At 45.1% G+C, this 17,343-nt stretch overlaps 1 protein-coding gene across 7 annotated transcripts in view; it reads right to left on the reverse strand.

The window, feature by feature from the left end:
- Nucleotides 1-6,115: 6,115 nt before the first annotated feature.
- The window catches only part of cntrl (centriolin), a 152,043-nt gene continuing 140,815 nt past the window's right edge, over nucleotides 6,116-17,343 (reverse strand). For all 7 annotated transcript variants that reach the window (XM_078425889.1, XM_078425890.1, XM_078425886.1 and 4 more), the window contains one exon: nucleotides 6,116-6,408. In XM_078425889.1, the coding sequence (XP_078282015.1) occupies nucleotides 6,395-6,408 (14 nt within the window). In that variant the 3' untranslated portion in view covers nucleotides 6,116-6,394. The remainder of the gene's footprint in view (nucleotides 6,409-17,343) is intronic.

A 17,343-nucleotide genomic window follows, 5' to 3' on the forward strand; every position in this document is an offset into this window, starting at 1 on the left:
CCTGACTAAAGAAATTCCTCCTCATTTCCTTTCTAAAAGCATGTCCTTTTATTCCAAGGCTGTGCCCTCTGGTCCAAGACAATTCCACTAGTAGAAACATCCTCTCCACATCCACTCTGTCCAGGCCTTTCACTATTCATGAAGAGATATCACGAGACGTCATGATAATACTTCTGATCAGGTACTGGCCTGTTATATTGCCAACATGTTGCCTTGGCAAGTACAGGTGATTGCGAGACAGGTTTTGCTCTCAGTCACGAGAGGGAGAAAAAGGGACGTGGGATCGATGGACACATCAACTATAATTTAATAGAATCTTGAAGGGAGTTAAATGTATATAGGCTCTTGCCCAATATTGCTCCATTTTGCTTCCTTCTGCTCTAGTTGCAGCCAATATGGTTCTGTTTCTTTTATCAATATTTTCTCTGTGCATTAATCTCAGTGGTGGGGTTGCTTTCATTTTGAAAGTTATAAAAAGTTCTAAAAGGTAGACAGCAGAGCTACTCTCTCACGTTCAACAAATTTGTGAGTGTTTTTTGTGTCTATAACGATCGAACGGATAAATGCGAAACAGATTTGTGTATATAGATTTCCAGAGGCTCTTCATAGGCTGCTGCTGAGATACTGTAGAAAAGCACATGGGGTTTGTGGTAATACAAAAGGTCATAAGTGATAGGAGTAGAATTAGGCCATTCGGCCCATCATGTCTACACCGCCATTCAATCATGGCTGATCTATCTCTCCCTCCTAACTCCATTCTCCTGCCTTTTCCCCATAACCCCTGACAATACATTGCCATTGACAGGGGAATGGCTAACAGTTAACAGAGGAAAAGCTCCTCATATTTAGCTTGGGCAGCTTACACAGATTTACCACCCTGACTAAAGAAATTCCTCCCCATCTCCTTTCTAAAAGCACGTCCTTTTATTTCGAGGCTGTGCCCTCTGGTCCAAGACTCTCCCACTAGTAGAAACATCCTCTCCACATCCACTCTGTCCAGGCCTTTCACTATTCATGAAGAGATATCACAAGACGCCATGATAATATTTCTGATCAGGTACTGTGGCCTGTTATATTGCCAACATGTTGCATTACAGGTGCCTTGACAAGTACAGGTGATTGCGAGACAATCCCACTTGTGCAAGTGGCATGAATCTTGATTTCTCTAATTTCAAGTAACCCTTGCTTTCCCTCTTTCCATCCCTCCTCCACCCTTGTCGTCCTGCTAGTTTCATTGTTTGTATCCCTTCGTTATCACCTCTTCCACAGCCAACAATAGACCACTGTGGGCTCTACCTTTCCTGGGTCATGGGTGCTGGCTCTGATTTGTTCTGTACCTTTTCATGCTCTTAGTTTCTCAGTCTGAAGAAGGGCTCCACCCGAAACGTCACCTATTGTACTGCAGACAAATTTTCTGAAGACCCAAAATAGGTGGGTTAGTAAGTCAGGAGGAAAGTCCACAAACTTCCCCATGCAGACCAAAGTGCCCCATCTACACTAGTCTTACCTCCAGCGTTTGGTCCATATCCATATGGTGGAACTCTGATGTTTGATGCCACCTTGTTAAGGCAGCGCCTTGTGTAGATGCTTTTGATAGTGAGATAACATGTGGGCAGTTTAAATGGGAGGCGTGAAGTTGGCAGATGGAGTAAAATGTGAGTAAAATGTGAGAAAATATTTGGGAAGAACAAATGAATTTGCAAATCTTCAAAACAAATGAATAAAGACATGTGGGTCCCTTGAAGGCAGAAACAGGTGAAATTATTATGGGGAACAAGGCAAAGGCAGAAGAGTTGAACAGGTACTTTGGTTCTATCTTCACTAAGGAAGACACAAATAATCTCCCAGATTTACTAGACTAGAGGACAGAGGATCTAGGGAGACGGAGGAATTGAAAGAAATCTGCATTAGGCGAGAAATAGTATTGGGTAGACTGATGGGACTGAAGGCTGATAAATCCCCAGGACCTGATGATCTGCAACCCAGGGTACTCAAGGAGGTGGCTCTAGAAACTGTGGACACATTTGTTATCATTTTCCAATGTTCTATAGAGTCAGGATTAGTTCCTGTGGATTGGAGGGTAGCTAATGTTATTCCACTTTTCAAGAAAGGAGCAAGAGAGAAAACGGGGAATAATAGACCAGTTAGCCTGACATCAGTGGTGGGGAAGATGCTGGAGTCAATTATTAAAGAGGTAATAACGACGCATTTTGGATAGCGGTAAAAGGATTGGTCGAAGTCAGCATGGATTTATGAAGGGGAAATCCTGCTTGATTAATCTTCTGGAATTTTTTGAGGATGTGACAAGTAAAATGGATGAAGGAGAGCCAGTGGATGTAGTGTATCTAGACTTTCAGAAAGCCTTTGATAAGGTCCCGCACGGGAGATTATTGGGCAAAATTACAGCACATGGTATTGGGGTAGAGTATTGACATGGATAGAGAATTGGTTGGCATACAGAAAACAAAGAGTAGGAATAAACAGATCCCTGTCAGAATGGCAGGCAATGGCGAGTGGAGTGCCGCAAGGCTCGGTGCTGGGGCCACAACTATTTACAACATATATTAATGATTTAAAATGATGGGATTAGAAGTAACACTAGAAATTTTGCATTGGACACAAAGCTGGGTGGCAATGTGAACTGCGAAGATGATGTTAGGAGGTAGCAAGGTGACTTGGACAGGTTGAGTGAGTGGTAGATGCAGTATAATGTAGATGTGAGGTTATCCACTTTGGCGGCAAGAACAAAGAGGCAGATTATTATCTCAATGGTGTCAGATTAGGAAAAAGGGAAGTGCAATGAGACCTGGGTGTCCTTAACATGCAAGTACAGCAGGCAGTGAAGAAAGCTAATGGCATGTTGGCTTTCTTTACAAGAGGATTTGAGTATAGGAATAAAGAAGTCCTTCTGCAGTTGTACAGGTCCCTGGTGAGACCACATCTGGAGTATTGTGTGCAGTTTTGGTCTCATTTGAGGAAGGACATCCTTGCTATTGAGGCAGTGCAGCGTAGGTTCATGAGGGTTAATCCCTGGGATGGCAGGACTATCATCTGTGGAAAGATTGGAAATACTGGGCTTGTATTATAGATACGTATAAAATTATAAAAGGACTGGACAAGCTAGATGCAGGTAAAACGTTCCCAATGTTGGGGTGAGTCCAGAACCAGGGGCCACAGTCTAAACATAAAAGGGAGGCCATTTAAAACTGCGATGAGAGAAAAGAAAATTCACCCAGAGAGTTGTGAATTTGTGGCATTCTCTGCCACAGAAGGCAGTGGAGGCCAATTCACTGGATGAATTTAAGAGAGCTAGAGCTCTAGGGGCTAGTGGAATCAAGGGGTATGGGGAGAAGGCAGTGGATTGTGGATGATCACCCATGATCACAATGAATGGTGGTGCTGGCTCGAAGGGCCAAATGGCCTCCTCCTGCACCTATTTCCTATGTTTATTTAAATGGAGCAAGACTGCAAATTTCATGTGGCGTGTTGCAGCCAGTTTGTTGCTGTTAAGGATATATCTGCACTGAGGCAGTGGAGAGAACGATATGATAAAACTTTATTCATCCCTAGAGGGAAATTGGTCTGCCAACAGTCACAACACACAAGGTACACGAAAAACTTGAAATTAAAAGTGAAAAAAACAGAAAAAGACAAGCGGCTTGGCTGGCTGCCGTTTGCACAGCGCCTTCACCGGAACAAACGAACAAATAAACAGACAAATGCAGGCTTATACCCTGGACAGAGGATTCTAAACTAGAGTGCCCCCCCTCCCCCACACCTTTACTCTCCCACCATCCCTCATGGTGGTCCCCCCAGGCCGGGTCCTCAGTGTCTTCCCCTTCCCCCTCCCCCTCAAGCACATCGTCCGTTGATCGCGGGTCGATTGCAAGGCCCCATGGTCGTTGAGGCTCCTGCTGCTGCCGCCGAGGCGAACGTTGCCGCCGATTCCCCCGAGACTCCACCGCCGCCGGGGCTGCCGTCGCCGAGGCTCCCATCGTCGCCTCCGCTGAGGCTCCTTCGGCCCAGTCAGGCATTGCCGCCTGGCTTCTCCGCAGTCCTCTGGGAGGCCTGTGGGGCGAGTCAGGCCGACCGGGGTGCGCAGCGGTTGTTCGTCGGGTGCATCAGACCCGTGCGGCTATCTGGGACACTCCTACTGCACGTGTGGTTTGTTGATTATGTTGATTATATTATATTATATTATCACTATGTTGATTCCTGAGTTGAACATGTATGAAGATTGAGTAATTTGGGTCTGTACTGGATGAAGATTGCCTGGGGCTCATACAAGAAGTAATTCTGAGGGGGATTAACAGAGTGAATGCCAAGAGGTTGTTTTTGCAGATGGCGACATTTCTTTCCTCAGTCAATGTATGGAATTTTTTATGCCGGAGAATTGCAGAGGCAAATGAATACTTCCAAGGAAAACTATGGCAGATATTTAAACTGCCGGGCGAATCAATGGTTCAATGTTACTTTATTGAGGTGTATATTTTTGTATGCATACACTACTATAACTTAGATAAGCATCTCAGATGTACAAGTGTATAGCAGTAGTACACTGAGACAGTATCCAGAGCTGCCAGATTTTGTGCCATTTTCAAGTCCCAGTTCTTGTAAGTGTAGAGTTCTTGGCCTGACCATGAAGGCCCATTGACTTGGTGGCGTTGTAGGGTCATCCTGGCCAAGCATGGTCATGGTATCCTCCACCGCTCTGTGCAGTTGCAGGCCGCTTCTGGTCCACATGCTCGGCCTCTTGGATCGGCGTCTGGTCCACCTGAGCCCCAGGTTTGTTTTGTTTTAATTTTGTTTCTTTTTATTTGATTTTAATTATTTAACTATTTACAATAATATATCCATGTTCTCCAGAGATGCTGCCTGACCTGCTGAGCGACTCCAACACTTTGTGTCTACCTTTGGTATAAACCAGCATCTGCAGTTCCTTGTTTCTAAATCTTAATGTTGGTTATTCTATGGGGAAGGTGGTCACTTATCTTTGGAAACATCCAAAAATCTTAAAGCATTCAAACTGACTGAAAAATGGCCACCTCTGCAGTCCAAAGCTAAAATCTGGGCCTATTTTTAGTTCACAATTAGACAAAAGCACACAAACCAGTTTAACAAGTTATTTAACCAATCAATTCAAATTGCAGAGGAATGACAATTTAGGGCCATTTGCACTTACCAACACCCCTCAGTAACTCATTACATGGTTATCATGCTTTAATCTCTGTACCATAAAATAAACAAAAACCAGCCGTGTCTACAGCCAACAAATGCCAGATGCTATTCCTTACAATTCCAGAAGTATGAAAGAATTGATTTTTAGATTTAGAGATACAGTGCAGAAACAGGCCCTTCGGCCCACCGGGTCCGCGCTGTCCAGCGATCCCCGCACATCAACACGATCCTACACCTTATAGGGACAATTTTTTAAAAACATTTGCCCAGCCAATTTGCCTACAAACCTGTACGTCTTTGGAGTGTGGGAGGAAACCGAAGATCTCGGAGAAAACCCACGCAGGTCACGGGGAGAACGTACAAACTCCGTACCATACAGCACCCGTAGTCAGGATCGAACCCGAGTCTCCGGCGCTGCATTCACTGTAAGGCAGCAACTCTACCGCTGCGCCACCGTGCCGCCCGTCAATTGAGGTCAGAGTCTCCTGGGCATTTATTTATTTTACCTTTGCGATTGGACATTTTCCCAAAAGCAGGCACAGATAATTTTCACAGAAATCCCAAAGCAATTATTCTGGCCACAGCAACACAAATAGACATCTTTCCCCAAACAGGACCTATGCAGTGACTGGGAAGCGGCAATACCATTCATCAGCATTAACTCAGTTAATGCTTACCATATCTTTCTTTCTTACCATATCAACCACATATTAAAAAATACAGCATGACATAACTGGACTCCTGAACCTAAATTGTCTATGAATGACAGCAGCAGAAGATTAGGCAGCTTTTATAGAAAATAAGGAAGAACATTGCCAGTATTTCATTGAATCTTTATTCTTGCAAAAAGATAAAATGCAAAATTGACAGATAAATGCACAATATTTATATAAATACAAAATACAAACTTACTGTGCAATCACAGCACAGAACTGTGTAAAATAACTGTATAAAAATATTGTTAAATTTAAATATCCAGATCTTATAACAGCAACTGAGACAGATAAAGGTATCCCAGAATACCTGCATTGGACTGCTTCCTGAATGTGTGGCTCATGGTACTTTAATAGCAACCATGGTAAAAAGGCAACAGTGTGATCCAGGCGATCCAGAGAGTGAAGTAACTGAGGTAGATCACTTTTCTTGAGAGTACTTGTGGTAGTGACACCTCCAACACCTGAAGATTTGTCATCACGAAACAATGCTCACTGTAAATTTACCAACTATCTTCTGTAAAAGAGAAAAGGAAAATCCCTCATTCATAATATAAATTTCCACACATATCGCACTGAATGAACTACTTCTGAAGTTCAGTGATTGAGAGATAAACACAGCATCCATGTAACATACAGCAACGTCCACCAAAAGGAAAGTTATTGCATTTCTTTTTAAAGTGTTTCTTAGTTGAGGGAGTACTGTATTCCATGAAACCATGTGCCAACTGATGTGAAATCTTTCACTGGCTTCTGAATCACTGAATAGGCATTAGTTTAATGTCACATTCAAATGCTAATTTCACAAGTGTATAATGAAAAAGACAGGTTGGGCACAGGCTCATTCAACCTTATTCATGTATTGCCCCCCAGAAGGACTAGGGCTCCTCCGGATATATTCAAGACATGATGCAAGGACCAGGTCAGGAGCAAACTGGCACACTGCAAGAGTGCATTGTGAATGAAAGCAACATGGCCAGTGAAAGCTGTGTTTCCTTCAATTCCATTCAAGTGACTGCTAGTTTAAGTTTACATTTGTCGTCATCAAGTTCTGCAATTAAAATTTTCTTTTCAATCTGAGAAGTCAGGAGACATTATAAAATAATTTGTTTCAATTTCATGTTTCGTAGATATATTCAGGGAGATTACACTTCAATCACACTACAATGCATTCATAAAATGCACTAAATGAAAAATGTGAATTGTATGCCGTTCTGGTCACCCCATTACAGGCTTTGGAGGGGGGCTGCAGAAACGGTTTACCATAATGTGCCCTGGATTTGAGGGTATTAGCTATAAGATATTGCAAACTTGGATTGTTGTCTCTGGAGCATGAGGGGAAACTGATAAGAGTATTTAAGATGACAAGGCAGAACCTTTTTCCCCGGGTAGAAATCTCAGACTAGAGGGGTCAGCTTCAATGAATGAATGAATGAAGTTTATTGGCCAAGTGTGTGCATATACAAGGAATATGCTTGGTGCTCCGCTCACAAATGACAATACACACATACAGTTGTGCAGGAGGAGGCCATTTGGCCCTTCGAGCCAGCACCGCCATTCATTGTGATCATGGCTGATCATCCACAATCAGTAACCTGTGCCTCCCTTCTCCCCATATCCCTTAATTCCACTAGCCCCTAGAGCTCTAATCTAACTCTCTTTTAAATTAATCTAGTGAATTGGCCTCCACTTGGCAGAAAATTCCACAAATTCACAGCTCTCTTGGTGAAAAGGTTTTTTCTCACATCAGTTTTAAATGGCCTCCAATTTATTCTTAGACTGTGGCTTCTGGTTCTGGACTCCCCCAACATTGGGAACAATTTCCCTGCATCTAGCTTGTCCAGTCCTTTCATAATTTTATATGTCTCTATAAGATCCTCTCTCATCCTTCTAAACTCCAGTGAATACAAGCCCAGTCCTTCCAATCTTACCTCATATGACAGTCCCAACATCCCGGGGATTAACCTCGTGAATTGCACTGCCTCAATAGCAAGGACATCCTTCCTCAAATTAGGAGACCAAAACTGCACACAATACTCCAGATGTGGTCTCACTACGCCCTGTGCAACTGCAGAAGAACCTCTTTACTCCTATTCAAATTCTCTCATTATGAAGGCCAAAATGCCATTAGCTTTCTTCATTGCCTGCTGGACCTGCACGCTTACTTTCAGTGACTGGTGTACAAGGACACCCAGGTCTCGTTGCACTTCTCCTTTACCTAATCTGACACCATTGAGAAAATAATCTGCCTCCTTGTTTTTGTCGCCAAAGTGGATAACCTCACATTTATCCACATATACTGCATCTGCCATGCATCTGCCCATTCATTCAGCTGTCCAAGTCACCCTGCAACCTCCTAACATCCTCTTTACAGTTCACACTGCCACCCAGCTTTGTGTCATCTGCAAACCTCCTAGTGTTGCTTCTAATTCCATGCATATATGTTTGTACGCACCGTCAGGATTGGCTATTTTTTAATTTCGTTGTACTCGTTGCAATGACAATAAATGAATATTATTATTATTATTATTATATTATCTAAATCATTAATATATATTGTAAAAAGTTGTGTCCCCAGCACCGAGTCTTGCGGCACTCCACTCGCCACTGCCTGCCATTCTGAAAAGGACCCGTTTACTCCTACTCTTTGCTTCCTGTCTGCCAACCAATTCTCTATCCATGTCAACACCCTACCCCCAATACCATGTGCTCTAATTTTGGTCACCAATCTCCTGTGTAGGACCTTATCAACAACTTTCTGAAAGCTTTCTACATCCACTGGCTGTCCCTCATCCATTTTACGTCACATCCTCAAAAAATTCCAGAAGATTTCCCCTTCATAAATCCATGCTGACTTGGGCCAATCCTTTTACTGTTATCCAAATGCGCTGTTATTACTCTGGCATCCGTCCATCTGCGGAAGATGATGGTGCGGCTTGGCGTTGTCCGGCATGGAGAGGGGGATTTTTCACCTGTGGTTACATTTCCTTGTGTGACTGACTAGGCCTATCCGTGACAGGCAGATCCTTCCATGGTTTCCACCGGTGAGGTCGTGTCTGGTTGTTGTTCTGGGGAGTCCGTGGCTGCTGTCTTTGACCATATTGCGGCGTTGGCGCCTGTGCTCCAGGGTCTTGAACAACATGTTGTCGTGATGTTTCATGCCCGCCTGGAGGTCCTACCTCCACCTCCTCAGCAGCCGCTTCCCAGTTGTCCGTATGGATATTGGAGCTTGTCATATCCCTTTTAATTGTGTCCTTGTAGCGGAGCTTTGGTCTTCCTCTTGGTCTCCGAGCATTGGCAACCTCCCCATAAAGCATGTCTTTGAGGATACGTCCATTATCCATCCTGTGTGCATGTCCAAGCCAGCGGAGGCCCTTCTGCTTGAGGATAGCAGGGATGCTCAGCATGTTGGTTAGAGAGAGGATTTGGTCCTGCCAAGAAACTCCCAGGATGTGGCGAAGACAGCGAAAATGGATGTTATTCAATTTCCGCTCTTGATGTTGATAGGCCATCCAAGCTTCACTACTGTATAGTAGCGTGCTCAATACGCAGTGACCTTGGTTTTGGTTGTGAGTTTCCTGTTCCTCCATGGTTAGTCTCCCAAAGGTGGTTGCTGCCTTTCCTATGCGTGGGTTGATTTCCTCATCCAAAGAGAGGCTCTCAGTCACCGTGGATCCCAAGTAGGTGAATGTTTTGACGGTTTCCAGTAAAGTGGTGTTTAGGCTGATTTGAGCGGGGAGTGGAGTGCCCTGACCTATGACAACTGTCTTCTTAATGCTGATTGTCAGTCGATATTCATTGCAGCCATAAGACATCCTGTTCATTAGCCTTTGAAGTCCACCTTCTGTTGGGGCGGTGAATGCAGCTCAGCGGCCCTTATTACCTCTTTAATAATTGACTCCAGCATCTTCCCCAACACTGATGTCAGGCTAACTGGTCTGTAATTCCCCATTTTCTCTCTCGCTCCTTTCTTGAAAAGTGGGATAACATTAGCTACCCTCCAATCCACAGAAACTGATACTGAATCTATTGAACATTGGAAAATGATCACCAGTGCGTCCCTGATTTCTAGTCCCACCTCCCTACGTACTCTGGGATGCAGACCATCAGGCCCTGGGGATTTATCAGCCTTCAGTCCCATCAGTCTACCCAATACTATTTCTTGCCTAATGCAAATTTCTTTTAGTTCCTACGTTTCCCGAGATCCTCTGTCCTCTAGTATATCTGGGAGATTGTTTGTGTCTTCCTTAGTGAAGACAGATCCAAAGTACCTGTTCAACACTTCTGCCATTTCCTTGTTACCCATAATAAATTCACCTGTTTCTGCCTTCAAGGGACCCACATTTGTCTTTACTAATCTTTTTCTCAACATACCTAAAGAAGCTTTTACTATCCTTCTTTATCCTACTATCCTTTTTACTATCCTTCCTTGGCCAGCTTATCCTTGCACTTCATCATTTCACCCCGTATTACCCTTTTTGTTACCTTCTGTGTCCTTTGAAAGTTTCCCAATCCTCTGGATTCCCGTACTCTTTGCTATGTTATACATCTTTTCTTTTAGTTTTATTCCAACCCTAACTTTCCTTGTCAGCCACGGTTGCCTCTTACTCCCCTTAGAATCTTTCTTCCTCCTTGGAATGAAATGATCCTGCATCTTCTGGATTATGCCCAGAGATTCCTGCCATTGCTGTTCCATCATCATTCCCGCTGGGATCCTTTTCCAGTCTACCTTGAGAGCTCCTCTCTCATGCCTTCATCGCCCCTTTTGTTCAACTGCAACACTGACACTTCTGATTTAACCTTCTCCCTCTCAAATTGCAGTTAAATCTAATCATATTATGGTCACTAACTCCTAGTGGCTCCTTTACCTTGAGTTCCCTGGTTCATCTGGTTCAATGAAATCTGGTTCATTGGACAACACTAAATCCAGAATTGCCTTCTCTCTGGTAGGCTCCAGTAGAAGCTGCTCTAAGAATGCATCTTGGAGGCACTCTACAAACACCCTTTCTTGGGATACAGAACCAATCTGAATACTTTGTAGAAAATGAGTCAAGGTGCTTCTATAATATTGGTCAGTGCTATTTAGTGCCAGAATGTATTATTGTTCTAGAAATATCTTAGGCCCCCTCGGTCATGGCTGACCATGGGTGATGCATCCCAGTTGGCTGCTTGCTCCACACCTCGGCTAGAGCAGCGTCGCTTGTGGCTGAAGAGACCAATGCGGGAGTGACAGTCTCTATTGCAAAGGTCACATTTGTGTGTGGTCTCTGGTCTGTTGAAGTTGCTGCGCTCCTTTCTGCGTGCCCGCTTGTCTGCCGCTGCATTCATCAGTTTCTCTTCCCCCGTTTTGAGATGTTGGTTCAGGGTACCTCTCCACTTCGTACGGTCAGCTGCAAGGCTCTCCCAGGACTCCACATCGATGTCGAGCGCCTTCAAATCTCTCTTGCAGACATCCTTGTAACGTAGCTGGGGGCGGCTGATGGTTCTCCTCCCAGATGTCAGCTCTCCATAGCAGATGTCTTTTGGAATACGGCCATCCTCCATGCTGTGGACATGGCCCAGCCACCGCAGCCTGCACTGCCTGAGTAGAGTGGACATACTCGGAAGGCCAGCGCCAGACAGAATCTTGGCGTTGGACACTGTGTCTTGTCCAGATATACCCAGGATACGGCGGATGCTTCTAAGGTGGAAGGTGTTGAGTCTTCTCTCCAGTCTGGCATATGTAGTCCATGTCTCACTGCCATACAGCAGCGTGCTGTTGACACAGGCATTGTAAACTGCTATCTTTGTCTTCACTGTTTCTAGAAACATAGAAAATAGGTGCAAGAGGAGGCCATTTGGCCCTTCGAGCCAGCACCGCCATTCATTGTGATCATAGCTGATCATCTACAATCAGTAACCTGTGCCTGCCTTCTCCCCATATCCCTTGATTCCACTGTTCCCATAGAGCTCTATCATACTCTCTTTTAAATTCATCCAGTGAATAGGCCTCCATTGCCTTCTGTGGCAGAGAACTCCACAAATTCACAACTCTCTGGGTGAAAAAGCTTCTGCCTAAGAAAAGGACTCCCCTTTATTCTTAGGCAGTGTCCCCTGGTTCTTGACTCCCCCAACAATGGGAACATTTTTCCTGCATCAACCTTGTCTAGTCCTTTTATAATTTTATACGTCTCTATAAGATCCCCTCTCATCCTTCTAAACTCCAGTGAGTTCTCCTTAAGATCTATTATTAATGATGTATTTTCAATTGCATGATCATTACCGGAATTACTTTCAGAACATGGGATGGCACGGTGGTGCAGTGGTAGAAGTCACAGCACCAGAGTCCCGGGTTTGATCCCGACTACGGATGCAGTCGGTACAGAGTTTGTACTGAGATGAAACCAAAATGTATAAAAATACCCTTTAATAAAATCTGACAATGTGCACTTTAACCACATGTGATTTTTTTTCTATTACAAATCTCAAATTGTGGAGTACAGAGGCAAATAAATAAATGATGGGTCTTTGTCCCAAACATTATGGAGGGCACTTTACTTTTGCTGCATCCTCTCCAGTGCGAGGACAGATGAGCAGACATCTCAGAGTGCAGCATTGCCTTGCTCTTCATCTGCAATGCATTCTCTCTGACGGGCTGCCTTGTTGGGAGTTACAGTAGGCCTGGCCAGCTCCATTCAATAATCCCTTGGACGTTTATTCCACTTCCACTGTCATTGCACTTTAACCCGTTACCTGTGAACTCCTCCTCTACCACCTTTAACCCATTACCACAGTATTCTTCCTGCACTATCTTAAACCCATTACTCCTGAACTCCTTCAGCACCATTATCTGAACTCCTTCTCCCCAACCTTTAACCCATTATCCTCTGAACTCCTACTGCAACACCTTTAATCCATTATCCCAGAACTCCTCCAGCACCACCTTTAACCCGTCACCCCCTGAATTCTTATTCCACCACCATTAACCCATTACTTCCTGAAAACCTTGTCCCCTGCCTTGGCACCTTTCTCCCATGAACACTGATGTTCCCTGATCTCCCCACTTCCTGAACCCTTTCTGAACTCACAAGCCTTGTCTGTCAGTGACAACTCGGACAGTACTGCACTCTGTGACATCTGTTCATGTCTTCAGACTAGAGAACATTGACCAGTACAACATGAGCACAGGCCCTTCAGCCCACAATGTCTGGTCTGGGCATGATGCCAAGACCACCTCTTATCTACCTCTGCATTCTCCATAACCCTCCATTCTCTGCATATTCATGCACTGATCCTAAAACCTCTTGAATGTTACTGGAGGCACAAAATACTGGAGTAATTCAGTGAGACAGGCAGCATCTCTGGAGAGAAGGAATGGGTGACGTTTTTGGTCTTCAGACTGTCAGGGGAGAGGGAGACCCTAGAGGTATGGAAGAGTAAGGTGTGAAACTGACAGATCAAGGCCGATGCTGTTCAAGGAAATGAAGAATATTTCAGTGTTGGCTGAGGGTAAGGTGACAACGAGGCATACAATCAGTAAAATCAATCAGGAGGACAGTGAATGTAGAACTAGGGTGGGGGAGGGCCGGAGAGAGTGAGGGAAAGCAAGGGTTACTTGAAGTTAGAGAAATCAGTATTCAAATGCCACTATCATATTGGCCACAGCCACCAACCCTGGCAACGCATTACTGCATAAAACTGAGCAGAGAGTGTGCAGCCATTTTGAGAGGTGAATAATCAACTTAAAAAAACCAGCAGGAAAATACAGCTAAATATATATATTTTAATTGAATAGGCAGGGAATTTTAAAAAGCATGCTTTGGATTAGATAAGGAAGAGACAGGCAACAATGAAAGGAAGGCATAGCATGTGGCCTATTGGGAGTGGTCGCATTCAGAGAGAAGCGGTGTTGAGGCCAAGAGCAGGACTGAGGCTTTGGCTCAAGAGGCTTCGGCGAGCATAGCTGAAGAAAGGAGCACCGAGCTAGCGGGCAAGTCAGTTTCAAGCCTGAGCAACAGCGGCAGCGGGAAGTTTAAAAAGCAGTTGTTGGAAATAAATAAAGTAGGGATGTATGATCACGTGACGTGGGAGCTGGTTGACCCCACTACGGTTCCTGGTGATCACGTGACGTGGGAGCTGGTTGACCCCACTACGGTTCCTGGTGACCATATCTGCAGCAAGGTTGCTCGAGGAATGTTCGCCTCTCCCAGGAGATCACACGGTTCTTTTGGGTGGGAAGAAGGGCGATAGTGGGAAGGGGATTGGGGTAGGATCAGCTATGATCGTATTGAATGGCGGAGTGGGCTCGAGGGGCCGGTTGGCCTACTCCTGCTCCTATTTTCTTGTGTTCTTGTGAATTCAAGCTAAAGTTTGATGACCTGGAATCTGAGCTTCAAATACTGCAGCACGCCAGGGATTGTGAGGCAGGTAGGGGGAATCTAAGAGACCATGGTCTCTCAATACTGGTTCCCACAAGGATATGTTCTCAGCCCCAACTATATTCCTTATACACTCACTATTGTGTAGTCAACTCAATTTACAAGTTTGCAGATGACACCACCATAGTGAGCCGGTTATTGAATAATGATGAGAATACCGAAAGGAGATTGAGATCCTTGTAACTTAGTGCCAAGATAATAACCTCTCCCACAATGTCAGCAAGACAAAGGAGATTGTGATTGACTTCAGGAAGCAAAGCATTACATACATCCCCATCTACATTAATGGCACCGAAATAGAGATGGTAGAAAGCTTCAAGAAAGTAGAGACGAAGTAGAAAGATTCAAGATCCTAGGACTAAATTGCACCAGCATTTTGTCCTGGACCAACCACATCGAAGCAAGGGCCAAGAAAACACATCAACGCCTCTACTTCCTTAGAAGGCTTAGAGAACTTCAGCATATCCCCACCAACCCTCACCAACGTCTACATCACAGCATGGTTTAGGAACAGCTCCAGCCAAGACCGCAAGAAATTGCAGTAAGTTGTACATGTAGCCCAGACCATCACACAAACTAACCTCCCATCCATTGAATCCATTTATAATTGGGGACGTCTTGATTGTCTTCATGTATAGTATTTTTTTTAACTGGATAATATGCAAACACAAAAGATTTTCACAGGTGACAATAATAAACTAACCTGAACTAAGTGCTGGTGGAGCCTCGGCTCTTGAGCTCGTCTAACAGGTCTGAGTCTTGCTCCCTGTGTGGATGAGAGTGGAAGGCCGTATGAAAGATGAGCAACCTATGGCTCAGTGGATCATTCAAGAGGAGGGGAAGAAGAGACACCTAGTTGCGATTGGGGGCAGTATAATTAGGGGAATAGACACAATTGCTATTGAGGGCGTGCAGTGTAGGTTCACTAGGTTAATTCCCGGAATGGCGGGACTGTCCTATGTTGAAAGACTGGAGCGACTAGGCTTGTATACACTGAAATTTAGAAGCATGAGAGGGGATCTTATTGAAACATAAGATTATTAAGGGATTGGACACATTAGAGGGAGGAAACATGTTCCCAATGTTGGGGGAGTCCAGAGCCAGGGCCAAAGTTTAAGATTAAGGGGTAGACCATTTAGAACAGAGATGAGAAAAAAACTTTTTCACTCAGAGAGTTGTAAATCAGCAGTAGCAGCAGCAGCTTGCGGTCTTGGCTGGAGCTGTTCCTAAACCATGCTGTGATGTAGACGTTGGTGAGGGTTGGTGGGGATATGCTGAAGTTCTCTAAGCCTTCTAAGGAAGTAGAGGCGTTGATGTGTTTTCTTGGCCCTTGCTTCGATGTGGTTGGTCCAGGACAAAATGCTGGTGCAATTTAGTCCTAGGATCTTGAATCTTTCTACTTCGTCTCTACTTTCTTGAAGCTTTCTACCATCTCTATTTCGGTGCCATTAATGTAGATGGGGATGTATGTAATGCTTTGCTTCCTGAAGTCAATCACAATCTCCTTTGTCTTGCTGACATTGTGGGAGAGGTTATTATCTTGGCACTAAGTTACAAGGATCTCAATAGCAGCAGTAGCAGCAGCAGCAAGCAGCAGTAGCAAGCAGCACCTAGCTGTGTTGCTTGGGAAGTAGTGTGTGGGGATTGTGTGGGGATAGTAAGGAGTAAGACCTGTGTGATCTCCCGGACTAGTTTCGATCGCCTAGCTTGGGGTCGGAGAGGAATTTCCCGGATTTTTTCCCAAATTGGCCTGGGTTTTTTATCCGGTTTTTCGCCTCTCCCAGGAGATCACTCAGTTCTTTTGGGTGGGCGGTTGGAGCGGTTGGAGTAGCGGCCGGGCGGTAGGTTTAGTAACCGAGCGCGGGGCTTTGTTTGGAGAGTATGACTGCCAGGGCAGTTTTTTGTTCTGGGTGTCAGATGTGGGGAATCTGGGAGTCTGATAGTCTTCCAGACATCCACATCTGCGCCAGGTGTGACGAGATGGGGCTCCTAAGGGACCGTATTAGGAACCTGGAGCGGCAGATTGATGACCTCCGTCTGATCAGGGAGAGTGAGGAGGTTATAGATAGGAGTTACAGGGAGGTGGTCACTCCTAGACCACGGGAGGTAGACAAGTGGGTCACTGTTAGGGGGGGCAAGGAACAGAGGCAGGGACTAGGGAGTACCCCGGTGGCTGTACCCCTTGGAAATAAGTACTCCTGTTTAAGTACTGTTGGGGGGGACAGCCTACCTGGGGGCAACGACGGTGCCCGGGCCTCTGGCAAGGAGTCCGGCCCTGTTGCTCAGAAGGGTAGGGAAAGGAAGAGGAGAGCAGTAGTAATAGGGGACTCTATAGTGAGGGGGTCAGATAGGCGTTTCTGTGGACGCAGTCGGGAGACCCGGATGGTGGTTTGCCTCCCTGGTGCCGGTGTCCAGGATGTGTCTGAGCGTGTCCAGGACATCCTGAAAGGGGAGGGAGAGGAGCCAGAGGTCGTGGTACATATAGGTACCAACAATATAGGTAGGATAAGGGAAGAGGTCCTGAAAGGAGAATTCAGGGGGCTAGGAAGAGAGTTAAAAAAAAGGACTTCCAAAGTAATAATCTCAGGCTTACTGCCTGTGCCACGCGATAGTGAGAATAGGAATGGAGTGAGGTGGTGGATAAATACGTGGCTGAGGAACTGGTGTAGGGAGCAGGGTTTCAAGTTTCTGGATCATTGGGACCTCTTCTGGGGGAAGTATGACCTGTACAAAAAGGACGGGTTGCATCTGAACCCGAGGGGAACCAATATCCTGGCGGGGAGATTTGCTAAAATAACTGCGGAGACTTTAAACTAGTACGGTTGGGGGGAGAGACTCAAACACAGATAGCTAATAGGCAGTGTGTGAGGCAGGAGGCAGAAAAGGGAAACACTCAGACCCAATATGTAGGAGAGAAAGAAGGGAAAAGAAATAAACTGAGAATAAGAAATGATGGGTCCCTTAAATGTGTATATTTTAATGCTAGGAGCATTGTAAGAAAGGTGGATGAGCTTAGAGCCTGGATTGACATCTGG

Source organism: Rhinoraja longicauda, chromosome 31 (assembly GCF_053455715.1).
Source record: "Rhinoraja longicauda isolate Sanriku21f chromosome 31, sRhiLon1.1, whole genome shotgun sequence".
Classification (NCBI taxonomy): Eukaryota; Metazoa; Chordata; class Chondrichthyes; order Rajiformes; family Arhynchobatidae; genus Rhinoraja; species Rhinoraja longicauda.